Source organism: Macrobrachium rosenbergii, chromosome 6 (genome assembly GCF_040412425.1).
Source record: "Macrobrachium rosenbergii isolate ZJJX-2024 chromosome 6, ASM4041242v1, whole genome shotgun sequence".
In the NCBI taxonomy this organism is placed as follows: domain Eukaryota; kingdom Metazoa; phylum Arthropoda; class Malacostraca; order Decapoda; family Palaemonidae; genus Macrobrachium; species Macrobrachium rosenbergii.
Window position 1 is genome coordinate 34,529,012 of NC_089746.1, and position 15,319 is coordinate 34,544,330.

The window sequence follows — 15,319 nt, forward strand, 5'->3', positions numbered from 1 at the left end:
TACTACTCCCTTTAATAACTTACCAATCATAAAGACCGCCTTTGGGCAAGGGCCAGTGCTGGCATTAGGTTTAACCTATTTCAACGAACCGCTCTGTGATAACTGTCGAAACCAGTCAACCAAGTGCCCTGTGACATTCCTTTAGCCACAATCAACCGACCGTTCTGTGCCATTCCCTTGGACGAACGTCTAAGTTCTCATTCAGAGACGGTGACTTGATGTCATGCTGCCCAGAACCAGAGATTTATGGTTTCCTCAGCTGTAAAACTACGGCACGGTCATCATGGCAGTTACTACTGGTGATACACTTACGTTTGCGACAGTATTAATACACATTAAAGTCTATGCACCAGTACCATAGTTTTCTGATTTAACATACTTTTTGTGTTTGTATTTCTCTGAGTGCTGCCATTTATTTATTGATTTGCTTTATCTATTTTCTATGTACTTATTCTCTTCACTCTACTTTTTTCATTTTCACACATGTGCATGCTATTCTCTGGAAGTTTGTTTGGCAAGCTATCTACCTTTTAAGCCTGTTTTGAATTCTGAAAATGATAACAACATAAATAATACACTTCCAAGCTTTATATGCTTTAGGGTAGTTCATCGTGTCACATGAATTCCTTCACACTACCGTTTCTCCTGAAGCAATGGAAAAGGGAATCGATAAAAGGGCCATGTTTTCACTTACAGCTTTACCTCTATTTTCCCCCAAAGAACAACATTATTTTGAATAGGTGCCTTCTTATCAAACGATTCTCTAACTGAATTTTTTTTTTTGAAAGAAAAAATCTTCTCTCACAACTTGTTTTCTAAACCAATTTCCCCTTGACAAAACTGGCTTTCAATACAAATTCTTTTTCCGGGGGTTGTTTTAAACATTTTTTTTTACCATTTCGTCGTTTAGAACTCTTGTTGTTTGTAAAGACATTTCCTCTTGACAGTTCTTTGTTTTCAAACCGAATCAACTTCGACAAGAATTTCTTTTGCATGACGTTACCATTTCGGACGAAATATGAGAACTGGGGTATTCCAAAAAGTATGGATATTATATTTAGGATTTTTCTTCACTTCCTTACACATACATTGCTGAATACTACATAATTTGTGATACATTATTTTCCTCTAAATATTTTCAATAACTCGAAACGTATTCGGCTTCAGGAAAAAAAAGGGGGGGGGAGGTTTAAATAAGTCTCAACACACAGGCCTCTTGCCAGTAACCTCACGAGACCTATGGTGCAGTGACACCAAGTAAGTGAGGATTGATAAATAAATCAAGTGAATTACGATTCTTAACCAAGGCATTGAGGCCCTAAGAGGAAACAACACGGGATCTGTGGTAAGATCTGAAACTAAATATGTAGATATGAGCATTAATAAACATGAAGCGATTAATACAAGTCTTCTAGCTTTCTCTGTATGCCTTAATCTATTTAACCAGCTATTTCAATCCAGATGTTAACCTCAGCTGAGAAGATACGTCTATCATGCTTGACTCTAGCAGCAGCACGTGCCTCGTTCCAGCTGATATTGAAGACATCCAAGTTCACAATATCACCACAAAGCCTTGCAACTGAACAAAGAAAGTATGTCTCAAATAAAATCTGAGAATGACTAGAAAAACAAATAGTAAGTCTTAAGAGATGGTAGGGAGCCTCTCTTAATCTTTTCTTCTAGGGTACTTCACAAAACCTGGGAAACTATCTCCTCTGTATTTCAACCACCCATCCCGTCCGAAAACGAACTATCTGTAAAAGAGCGCGATGAAATACTAATGAATTTGGAGACTAACAGAAACTGTCAGCCAATTTAGGTAAAGGTTATTCTAACTTCTCTTAAAGTTTAAGATCGTCATCTGAAAGAGGATTTATTTTCACTTGAAAAATAAACTTTCCAGACGGGTAATCTCAGCTAATCAGCAGCAAACAAGAGCAGGCATGGGCCACTTACGCTGAATTAATCAGCAAGCTTCGCTTTAGCTCCTAATTTTACCAAATATGTCGATCAATACCTCACTGCTTTGGATGTCATGAGATACTTGCGGCATTTACTTAGATGTCACCTCAAATGAATAGGCTCCCGAACAGAAGAATACCTAATGTTAGAGATTTAGTTATCAGAATTTTTAAGGGGGTGTACCCCAAGCACGTTCTCTGTCTTTTTACAACATATTGTTGTCAAACTTCGTAGCCGCTGCTGAAGGCAAAACTGAGCTCGCCCATGCTTGCGTGACACCACAATAACGAACTTGTGCGACTTCTGTTCTGCCGCCAACATTAACGAAGTTGTGCAAAGTCTGGTGACAAAATGCTTCAAGATGCCGTAAAAACACCACCCATGGCTGACAGAAGATTAAAGGTTTATATGTAAGATTCGTACGTACAAGTTACGTATATTTTAATGGTAACGTCGATGATGAATTTGGTGCTCTGACGTTAGTCGATAAGATAAATTATTAATCCGTTACTTCAAGAGGAAGGCCGCAGAGTCCAAAATTGCTTCTTAGAAAAAAATGTTTCTATAACAATAATACCTGACAGTTCAAACTGAATAATTGTTTGTCAATATAACACTTCAATCTTCTGCTTTGATGAAAACTATATATATCAGAATGCTTGTAATAAAATCATACTCAGTTTGTCAACATTTATGACTACATACATTTTATTTTTTTACGAAATAAAATTCTAATGAGAGGTGTCTGAACTAAACTCCTCAAAACATACTACCCAAAAAACTATTATGATTTCTATGGGGATTTTTTTACACTATCTAAAGATCCAAAGAAACTCCCTTTATTAAAATGAATGCAAAATATCTCTAGAAGTCGAAAGGACAGTAGCAATGATGACTGTGAGTGAAGGACGGATCTGGAGGTAAGAAAATGGGGTGATTTCACGAAAACATGATTTTGCAAACATTAGACCTTCACATAAAAAAATTTGACAAAACCGTTTAAATTCTGAGAACTAACTGTGAGACGAACGTCCTTTCCTTGGACATTAAAACAAGTGCGCAGGCGGTGGGATATGATACTTAATGATATGAAGACACCTCATTTTCACCTTATATACTACACACTGAACAGATATACTGAAGTATAAAGCATAACAAATAGAGCAGCAGTATCAGAGGAGAAATAAAAAGTCTGAGGGATACGAAAAGCCACCACACTTACTCCTCATAGACGAGATATCTGGCAGCGACCCCTTTCTCTATGCAGTCGCCCGTATCCGAGATGCTGGTGCGGGTGATGACGATGGGTTCCTGATGGCCCTGGCCTGAGCGGAACCACGAGCCAACCCACTCGGCTGGAAATTCGCATTTTCCTGTAAAAGACAGATCGAAACACTGTTAGGTAACGTAAAAAAACACATCTGCCTGCAGTTGTAACTTGATCCAGACAACTGTCAAGTTTATACTTATACAAATATTGGCTCAATGCAAGTACCAGTCATATATAGTCTACATTTAGATCACTTCAGAGTGGCACATTTTTTTATTTTGTTGATTTTTCGCAACTTTCATCAGCATTTTATTCAAGTTTTTTCTTTGCGCTAATTTTATTTATTTTTTTTTTTAACAAAGCCTGTGGGGTTTCCATTCTTTAAAATCTTCATTAACAACTACAAGTTAACATGAGTGTACCGTCTACTACTATAGAAGTTCACTGTACTGTACGAGTATATCGAAGTACGTTAAATAGTTGATATCAATAAGCAATGAATACTTGCAATTTAAAATATATCAACCATACATGAAATACAAATTCTGCACCACTGCACTTCAAGAGTCTGTACGTTTTTAACACTGAACACCACACTTATAAAAATTTATATATATATATATATATATATATATATATATATATATATATATATATATATATATTGTATATATATACATAGTATATATATATATATATATATATATATATATATATATATATATATATATATATATATATATATATATATATATATAACCAGATGTTAACCCTAAACGAACATATTTTATCGGTTATTCAGTAAAACCTATCAAGTAAGGCTCTAACACTTGACAAGTATTATCAGTCCGGTATTCCTGAACTGAACATCAATACAATTCCACTGACAATTGAGCATTGTGGGTGGGGCAATAACTGTCACGTCATAAACCGTCGACCAATCAGTGCACTGCAATGAGTCCCAGTCAGTGACCTCATAAATATCCATCCAATCATAGAAAAGGATAACTTATGCGACGTGTTTCGGATATCTTGTCCATCTAATCATGGAACCAGCGCGCTGCTGCGGTGAGAGGGTAAGCCTAGACTTAACCGTCCTTGTCGTTCACAAACGCACATACACTTCACAACAATGAGGACTGAAGAAGCAAAAGGGCTAACACTACAAAACAATATAAGATTTCGGAGCGTTTTTGAAAACCATTGATAAAAAATAAGGTTAACGTAATCATTTTATAATTACTAACTCGACATATTAGGGTTTTATACATTATTTCCTACTATGAAAACGTATTAAAATATATAAATAAGCGGGTCTCTGGATCTAGAAACCAGTGTTTATAATAACCGAGAAAAAATAACCAATATCAAACAATTTAACTTACTAGATTTATTAAAATTATGTAGGGCAGATGAAAAGGTTACACACTATGACTTAGCACTTTCTAGAATTCTTTAATATTAACGAATGCTGATACTTTCAATTTTATAGTACCACGAATATTTGTTTTTGTTTTTCTAATTTATATTAGTTGGTTAAGTAGTGCGGAATTCTTTATGATTACGTTCTCTCTATTTTGAACTTTGGCCATTGTAATAAGACCCCTACACACTGGTGAAGAAAGCAATCTCAAGAAAAAGCAGTCAGATTTTGCTTTACTATCAGACAGAATGCTGATGACTATTGACTTACACAGACTAGAGAGAGTCATCATCACACCTATCCATAACCAATAAAAATGACAATGCAGTTTTGGATGAAAATAAGGCTGCGGTTGATACGACTATATTTTCCTGTTACGAAGGAGGAGCATTCCCCCCCCCTCCACAACACACCACCACACACTCCACACACACACACACACACACACACACACACACGCACGCACGCGCACAAAATGTTTATCCGAAACCTTCCCTGAAGTCGCAGCAAAAATGAAAGCTGATGAGCTCCGAAAATATCTTAAATAGTCAGTCAAAAGATAATCATTTCAAGGTACAAAAAGGTTACAATACCAACAAACTCCAAATAATAGTTACCGAAAAATCGACATATAAATGTTTCTTGTACTGTTTTCTAGAATATCGATTAGCAAATAAATATTCCTTAAAATGCAGACTCCCAGCCTAGCATCCAAATGCTATAAAGTCGCTAAAGTTAACCTCAATTCTCAGGGACAATTACGGAGATAAGACAAAAGACCATTTAATTAAGGAGCAAAGAGTAGTTAACAACTCTGACAGGGGGCTACTTAAGAAACTCCCAAGGCGCAATTTCGTTGATTTTCAACTCCTGTAATGAAATTCACATGGGCAAAGGCATGTCCCCACCTTTCACCAAACCTTTCCGTACACACGTTTGCCACATGGACCCTCCCAGAACAAAAAGAGCTTTCATCACTCCACAAAAGGAAGCCATTTCTCTACAGGGCTAAGCAATGTTTTCAGTACTCGCCCATGAATTTGAATAGCAGTGCGTTTTTTGTCTCTGACCACAAACGTTCTACATATATATGACACTGGGGGTGAAAACATTTCATACACAATTTCCACCTACGAATAGTTTAAAACCACTGCACACAAACACACACATATATAATATATATATATATATATATATATGTGTGTGTGTGTGTGTGTGTGCAATGTGTTTAAATGTAGTTTTGACATATCACGTGTATATGTGTAAATACATATATATATATATATATATATATATATATATATATATATATATATATATATATATATATATATATATATATATATATATATATATATATACACACAAGGGTCACACACGAAAGAATGAAATTATGAGTAGAAAAGGTTATGCCTCGTTCGAGGTATATGCCGCACTCTGTACGACGTGGCCTTACGAGGGGGCGGATCTCCCTCCATAAATCGGAGTGACCAAATACTAGAGGAACACGCTAAGCCACTATTACAGGCAATGGAGTCCCCCGCCCCTTTCACCTACCCACCAAGTCTTCTATCAACTACGAGGGAAAGGGGGAGGGGGAGGGGGAGGAGGAAGACGCACACAGCAAAACGCTTGGGTAACTACGTGCGGGGCAAATGTGAAAAAAAATCTACAGGAAATAATATAAGGGATACAACCACAAGGGGAGAGAGAGAGAGAGAGAGAGAGAGAGAGAGAGAGAGAGAGAGAGAGAGAGATACAAAAGTAAGAAATTGCTAGACTCTGCAGAGCAGGAGGGTGAGGGGGAGACAGAAGCTTATTCTTAACCCTATAAATGGGGGGAGAGGAGGTGGGATCTTTACGAAAAAAAAAAATGACTACGGAGTTAATAGCGGCGCTGTGAATACTGCTTCTAGTAGCTGTTAGCAGTGACTATTAGTGAATGGCTATGGGGGCTAAGTGCCTTAGAGGTGATTTGTGATGACGTCTCTTTTCCTTTTTCGTATTTTTTTTATGACGGTAATGTAGGGGAACAACTGAGAGAAAAAAAGAAATCATATATTTTTGAACGAGGTAATGGCAGAAAAGCAGCTCAGTACAACATACCGTGGGCCCACAAGAAGGCGATTATAAAGAGTAAACAGGGAAATGGTGTTAAAAAATTAAAGTAATGCTTATCAACGCTAATTTTTTAAATACTGTCTAAAGCTGTCAAGTCCAAGAGTTGGAACCATCGATGAAGACTTTTTAACTTGTATTTCTTACCTCATTGCACGAAATAATTTATAGGATTAGCCCCACCTCCTCCGCCATTCTACGGACAGCGATCGAAGAGACGTAGGACTCTAAATTACTTATGTGACACTGACTTACAATGACAGTTTAAATAACCACTATACTGTACCAACAATAATTCCTAATCGTTAATATGTATATTAAAGTACCATGAGAAATCTTCAGTTAAAAAAACAATCATTCTTGGCATGAAAGGAAGCTCTAACCTTTGAAATCAACAACAAACAGAGGCTACAAAACTAAGCATTCCTCAAACCGTGTCAGAGGTTCCTTTGCACAAAGTTTTGACCTTCCAATAAGAAATAAGGCTCTTAACTTAGAGGACTTAATTAAAATAAAGTGGCGCCACATAAAAAGGAGCTAAACAAGAGGAAATGAAGACACTCAAGGAACGCAACCATATGCAACCAACAAAATGTAGACTTGCCAATGAAAGGCAACCACCTTCAATGAAGGCGCAGACACTAAACTAGTTGTCAACGGCACGGCATCCAATTACAGCCGTCAATAGCTGCTGGTTCGGGAAGGCAGCGAAGGATATCACAGACCAATCAAAACAAGACCACAAACCAAGTCAAATCAAGTGAGAGCCTGAACGTCAAGGGACGACATACTGTCACCGTTATATTCTGAGGGAAGCTTGTTGAAAGAGTGAGAGCGAATTTATTTATAAGCATGCTCGCAGACGGAGGTGATTTATTTATGATAAATATTCGCAAATGCGTGTATAAGAAGAGTGAAGATATGTGTAAGAATATACATCGGTTCTTTATACTCTCTTTCAAACATGCATTCATATACTGACAGAGAGAGAGAGAGAGAGAGAGAGAGAGAGAGAGAGAGAGAGAGAGAGAGAGAGAGAGAGAGAGAACTACACCTGGCCCTATTTAATGGTCATACAATCAATATGGAGACTCATGAATGTCATCAAATCCCCCGGGTGAAATACATCTCTGCTCTGGTTACCTGCAATCGGCTTCTATTTCGAAAAATTGTTTCAGTCCATAAATTTCAATTTATAGACAAGCCATGGTACATAGACTCTGTATTCAATTATATCCGCGACATCTATTGTAAGATACAATGTTTATTTCTAGTCCGCTTCCTTTTATGTGTGCTGTTTGCATTTGAAGTACAATTAAATACTGAACATGATGTGGTTGTCTGTGTTTGCATGCGTATTTTCCTCCATACACCTTCTCCCCTTAGAAGGGCGGCACCAGGTGTTAGCCTTCTTGCTTTCGGAAAGTGCTTATCGGAAGAGGCTGGCAACGCACGCCTGCCACCCTCTGATCTCAAGGGTCTTGTTTGGTCAACAATCCAAGTACAGTGCTGACCTAAGTCAACACTTTTTACTTCGCTGAAAGAACGACTAGCTGCTTGAAAAATACTATTATCATTACTAATATTATTATCATCAATCGTCAATACTACTATCATTATTATCAATCGTTAATATTAACAACAAGCAAAACTTTATGGTAAAGTCCCATTAGGATAAAACTATATCCCTTCCAACACGGAAACCTAAAAACTGAAATCACGGCACAGATGTTTAAAAGAAGCCATACAGACAGAAACTGACAGACCGACGAACAAATAAACGTTCGCGTTTTCCCGTTCGGAAAAAATAAAATGTAAAAAGTATAGCACATACCAATTCACTCCGTTGCAAAACGATCGAGAAACGTCCAGTAGAATTTGTTCAATGCCCCCCGAGGTTGATTAATGCTTTCCCGTCATTCAAGTCATGTGTGCGTACAACGTGTGTGCGCGTAACTTGCTCGCACGCACGCACAAGTGAGCATCAGTGTGAATATGCAACGGCGTCAATTTCCATGCAAGGCGAGGGTGAGCCTTTCCGTAGCTTTATGCGCGAGTAAAAGGTCGGCATTTCTGAGAGTCAATAAGCAAGCAAGCAGAGGAGTATATATCTAATCTATACGCAAGTCACTTTGCACACAAGGTATAACTGAGCCAAAACGAAGATTCAAATGTTAATGGCGGCTAGGTATTTATTTCAACTAAATAAGCTATGAGAGGATTTTACTCAGTTTTAAATGCAAATACTGTATGGTGTTGGGATGTGGCGATGACACCGCGCTTGGAAGGTACAATCTGCACAAGTGGGAACCGTGGCTGCGAGGTGCACGCTAGGTTTATGTTTGTAAGATTGCCGCCTTCCACATTTTGTATGGTTTGTTTGATTACTGAATAAAGCTCAACTGAACAACACAAACCATGGGACAACTTTGATAATTCTATAAAACTGACAACAAATTCTGAAGATAATCTGACTGCTCGGTCCATGCTAAGATGTCATTTTAGATATCAGGCACACAAAATGCGCTTCCGCAAACTCATTCGCTGAGCACCATCTCGCTGACTGGCACAGAATTATGAAGTAATCTGACATCTGAGCTAAAAATAAATCTCAATAAGTGGAAAAGACAAAGACACATCTGTGGTGACTCAATTGAGTGGAAAGCGAGGTTCCTAGACAAGGTGTCGCAAATTGTGAAGCCACGATGAGCAACTATTAAGAGGGGAAATATAATAATTGCCAGGTCACACAAAACTTCGGTACTGCAGTTTTGCCTAGAGGGATGATTGATGGCAATCCACAACGCTTGATATACAGTAAATAATTATCTATCACCAAGTGCATTTCTCTTAATTGGAAAACTTGACGGGGAGAAGACTAGCATACGAGCTCAATAAAAAAAAAAAATTGAAAATTAACTGACATTTCCATCGTAAGAATATCATGACGTACCCTGTGCAATTCAGTTCAAAATTAAATCCAAATTAGTGTAAAAACGAATAACTCTGATTACATTGCCAACTGCTTCTTCAGACTGAGTAAACATCGTAATACAAAAAAATATTACATATAAAAAGGCAAACCATATTAATAACAAACATCAGCTGAATGGATGAATCAGAAGAAAATCTTGTAAGCTGTAAGTTGTTTCCCTTTAGAAGGAATAGATTAAAAAATCCCAACGGCAGTCACTGCCAGGATGAAGCCCCGGCGCAAGGGAAAAAATCCACAGCCTTGCAGAAAACAAAAGACACGGAGGAAATCAAAATATACAGCAATACTGAAAGTTGTCTACAGTTTTAAAACATTTCAAATCGGTAACTGAAAAAAATAAATCTTCAACATCCAAAAAGGAATTCAAGGAACAGAGAGACCCTCTAGCAATAACAACGTTTCTTCATGGAGTACCGATTCTCAAATGTCTTAAGTAGCAAATGCAAGAGGATGCAATCAATGAGGATACGAAATGAGTGACTGCCTTACTGAAACCCAGTAACGCCCGCTTGCAATGTCTGAATGAATGTGCGTTTGCTCTCTCTCTCTCTCTCTCTCTCTCTCTCTCTCTCTCTGTTATATGTATACACACACAGCAGCTTTCATGGATCCCCTTACAATTTCAGCGATAAATGTTGGAACTATCAGTTTCTCTTTCATTTCACATTAGTATCAAATGAAGAACGCTTGCTCACCTATTAGATAAAATAAAATACATAACTGAATGATTTTAAACTATTCTAAAGATATCTAATGAACATACTTGCAATTCTTGACCAATAATACTAACAGATACTGTATAAAACTGAGTTTTTCATCCCTCCGATGTGTCTCAGGTTCTTTATAAGTAAATATGTCGCAAGTGACTGAACCTTGGCGCAGATGCAAATGTTATTATCAAAATCAATCCAGAAATATTCAAAGCCAAATATATTTCAAGCTTTCCATGAGTTACTCACGTTTCAGCTGACAAGGAACGGAAGTTCGTACCTCATGTCTTAAACTGTATGCAGGTCAGAGCAAGTCTCATTCTGACAAATATTACAAAACACACCAACACAAATGACAGCAAAAACCAAGTAAACAATACAAGCTGCGGTGTTTAATTTAAAGTTGAAACCTGCCTTTTGGAAATGCTTGCCATAACTACAGATTAAGATTTTCTATGTTCATTTCATCTACAGATACTGCGCTAATGACGAAATGCAATATATATTCTAGACAGAAGTTCCTGAATGGAAAGCAAAATAATGTGCAACATACAGCATCTCCTGCAATAAAAAATGAATGACAACGACGGCAAAATGACGTCGTTCTCCCCTTCCCTTGTAATCAACTCACAATTTCCTTTCCTCCGCCCTTGGTGCCGTATGGCAATGGCATCTTCCTCGGCAGTATTTGGAACTGGAGGCAATTGCCCTCCGGTTGAGGAGCGAGTGGCAGTGCCATTTGTCAAGCCATAATCCGACCTCCTCCTCCTAATATTACCCTCCCCTCCTCCACATAATTGGAAGGAGCCGGTCTAGAGAACCTTCTCGCTCTTCCTCCTTTTCTGTCAAATTCATAATTACCTTTTGTTCACATTTACGGCAGCTGCCATGTCGCCAATAACGGCGTACCTCTCTCCCTCTCTCTTGTGCACTCTAGCCTTGAAAAAAATCGTTTTTGATGTGCGCCGTTATTATCCTGGACAAGTTTTGACATTCCTTGAACCTGCGGCTTGCTAAAGGGCACCACCAACCATCAGATGTTGAATTACGTTACGTAGATGCAGTTCGTTAACTCAGAACTAAGTTGCAAGCTTAAACGAGTTAGTAGCTTTTTGCAAAAAATATGTAATTAAAAGTCCCGCGTTACTAATTACGCTTTTCCTTCATCATCAGAAATGCCTGTCCCTTCTTCTATTGTTATTATCATTATTACTATAACTATTATTATCATTCCGTGATTTCAAACCATAACAAATTTTCGGTAGCGCCTACTATTCGGTAGGCTTTTCATGTAAAATTATAAATGGCGAAACATATTTAATAATGGACGCTGTTGACTCTTTGACGAGAGTAACTGAGAGATTAGTCACTTGCGGGCTAAATTAATGCCTGCCAACACGACCGAAACCATAAATTTCATTCGTTGTTTTCCAGCACCAATGAAAAACGGAAACTACCCTCAGTTTGAAGGCAGATTGTTTGCATACTTTAACAAACACGGCTCGCAAAATGTTTACAAACAATATTTACGATAATGGTTACCTGTAAAGACGTCATAGTATATGCAAATACATATTACATTATGTACATTAGCCGTCCGTTGCATCCCTATACATATATAGAAGATGCATCCAAATCAAATTATCGACAAAGCGTACAGACGAAGATGGACTGAAACTGTATGAACAAAATTTCACGAAACGTTTGGCAGAAGTAGGCCTACTGCAGATATGTATAAACACTGGAACATAACCAGTCTTGAACATGTGTATTCAGAAGCCTTGGAAACTGATACATATGGAATGAAGTCAACGCAAGAGGTCAATAATTCATCACAAAATTATTTTATTTATATTTAAATTCAAAGTTTAAAATTACATATATAATTTTGAAGAAAAAGGAGGCAAATCTCTGAAATTACCGCGTCAGATCAAAGTCTTGTCAGCAAAACGTATTGTAAAGGCGTCGGCGGTTTAAAGCAAAGGCCTTAATGTTTTATTTCCTAAGTTAACTTGCAATTAAGTAACTTTATATACATATATATAGTGTATGTTATCATTATGATGCTTATATCCTTCCACACCAATCTCTCTCTCTCTCTCTCTCTCTCTCTCTCTCTCTCTCTCTCTCTCCGTGTAGCGTCACTCGATTTGTCATGGGAAGCACCATTAATTACCTAAGGCTTACTAACGTGGCGGCATTCATGAATGAACTGACAGGAGGAAATTGGTTGTGTAAAGGGGTCAACAAACACACGAGAGAGAGAGAGAGAGAGAGAGAGAGAGAGAGAGAGAGAGAGAGAGAGAGAGAGAGAGAGAGACTGAAGCTACATAAAGTAACGAGGTTAAACACAACAATATATTTCCTTTGCGTGCATCTCCCGTTGCCAAAAAGCTGACGCAAAACCAAGCAACCTGAATATCTTTTTCATCTTAAGCACAGGCGAGGTTCCGTGCTCAAGCTGCAGCTGTATCAGCATCTAAACAAACATTTTCAAGCACTGCCAACCTTTTTTCTACGGTCACGCAAACACACACACACACACAGAGAGAGAGAGAGAGAGAGAGAGAGAGAGAGAGAGAGAGAGAGAGAGAGAGAGAGAGAGAGTTATGAAATCATCATTGTACTTGCATTACTGAAATTGTGTTTCTATAATAGCTGATCGAATGGGAGTCGAAAAAATTCTAAAGCCTTTTAATAAAACTACATTCAATTTTTCATCTTTTCCATAAAACTGGGAACAACGGCAAATACCCATTTAATATACATTATCCTGATTGAATCCAAAAGATTTATCAGTAAAATATGTCAATAGTATTACAAAAGTGACCATTAATTAAAATCACAACCAAAAATCACTTAACCAGGAAAAAACTGATCGACATAAATCTATAAAATCTCCAGTTTCACTGATTAAAAATATATATATATATATATATATATATATATATATATATATATATATATATATATATATATATATATATATATATATATAGAGAGAGAGAGAGAGAGAGAGAGAGAGAGAGAGAGAGAGAGAGGAACATCCCTCCACAGTGTATCTCCCCATGTGAAATTTCTAGGGGGATTTCAAGATGAGAATAAAAGAATCCTTGGGGAGGGATGGCAAAGTTACAAGGATGAATGGCTAATCCCCAAGTTCTAACGACAGCTGCTAAGTTGTTGTAACGAGCTCTTTAAGGTGATGACCCAAGGGAGAGCTGCGTCTCTTACAAGTTGCTCTTAAATAGTGTTTTCCCAGGCTATTGATGCTGTAGGTTCCCGGCCTCTATTAATATATGCTTCGTGACAATCATTACCAGTTCGCATACAATCGCCATCAACTTAATTGTCAATGATTGCCTGTTCGACGGCAATCATTATTTAAACGAAGCCAATACACATCTACCTGATATTGCATTAGGTGTACATCTAAAGGCAATCACTGTTACCTGGCAATAAAAATCACTCCTCATATCAAGTACTGACAATCCGATGATCATCAATATTTATCGATATCAGCCAACTATTTACCCGATATCATTCATTATCTAGGTGATAGCAATCACAAGCTATCTGGTATCACTATCCATACGACAGAAATGTATTTATTCAATTACATTATTTATCCAATATGAAGCGCTATCTCATCGGCAGTAAACACCACCTAACCGATAGCACTGTTTATTGGCAAAAATGTGATTCTTCTAATGAGGTAACAAACAGAATATAAAATAAAAAACCTTGTACACCAACTCTGATTAGTGGCAGGAATTTTGCAATACATTCATTACAGTTACCATTTCAAATAGGACTTTAAATTTTTAGTAGTAATAGTAAGTGTAAAACATCAACACGACAGAGAACCAGCAGAAAACAGCTTTTAGTATATACAACGTAGAACACAATCGCTCTCACGAGCGCGAAAGCGAAAGAAGTTCAGAACCGTGGATACAAAATAAAGCTCCACTAACTTGAATAACAGCGCATATCCCGAAGTATCCTCTCTTGTATCTCCAGGAAAGAGCCTTTTTTTGGCCATTTCTTAATCGTTTAACTTTCTTTCAAAATGTATGATTCAAAACAAAAAAGTAATAATTCAGTTCCAAAAGTAACACTTAATTTAATTTTGCTTTAATAATACTACTACTACTAATAATATAATAATAATAATAATGACGACTGTCCCCAACTGGCGTCATATGCAGGAAACCAATGCCAAATGACAAGAGCATGTCCAACACACTGGGCAAGCATTTCATTTTAAATCATTACAGCCGAATAGGTCTGGGTAGGACAAAGCGGCGCCGGGAGCTCAAATTAGATTATTTCAAGACCTGGATAAAAGTCGATACAAAAACAAGAGTCCATCGTTTCTCCTCTCTATATTGCCTTCCAGAAGACCGTCCAGGGACTGGAAGGAGAGGATGTCGTCGAGAAGGGTAATTGCATTTACTTTGAGACTGGAAGTTTCCAGAACTTTCACTGATAGAGAAGTGGAAGGCTTCTCCCAGGGGAGTCAGGAATGCAACCAGGCTTCTCTGCAATCTAAAGCTCCGTTTTATATTCAGTGAAACAAGCCCTAAAGTCCCATTTCCCCATAATACTCTTAACCCTTGAGTTAACACTTTTTCTACAAGGACAACAGCCCTTGACTAATGCTAGGTATCCATATTCTACGGCGACTGTGGGAAGTGTAATTTTTTCAGTACATGATTCATATAAAATACGTAGATGGTAACACATCATTTCGAAACCACTTTGCTCCTTCAGCAGCTATTAACATCTGAGAAAGCGATCATTCAGTAAATTATAGACTAATGCGAATTGTCAGCATAATT

General features: G+C 37.6%; 1 protein-coding gene across 2 annotated transcripts in view; it reads right to left on the reverse strand.

Moving 5' to 3' along the window:
* Nucleotides 1–15,319, reverse strand: part of LOC136839446 (uncharacterized) — a 552,172-nt gene that overhangs the window by 58,401 nt on the left and 478,452 nt on the right. For both annotated transcript variants that reach the window (XM_067105502.1, XM_067105503.1), the window contains exon 3: nucleotides 3,185–3,335. In XM_067105502.1, the coding sequence (XP_066961603.1) occupies nucleotides 3,185–3,335 (151 nt within the window). The remainder of the gene's footprint in view (nucleotides 1–3,184; nucleotides 3,336–15,319) is intronic.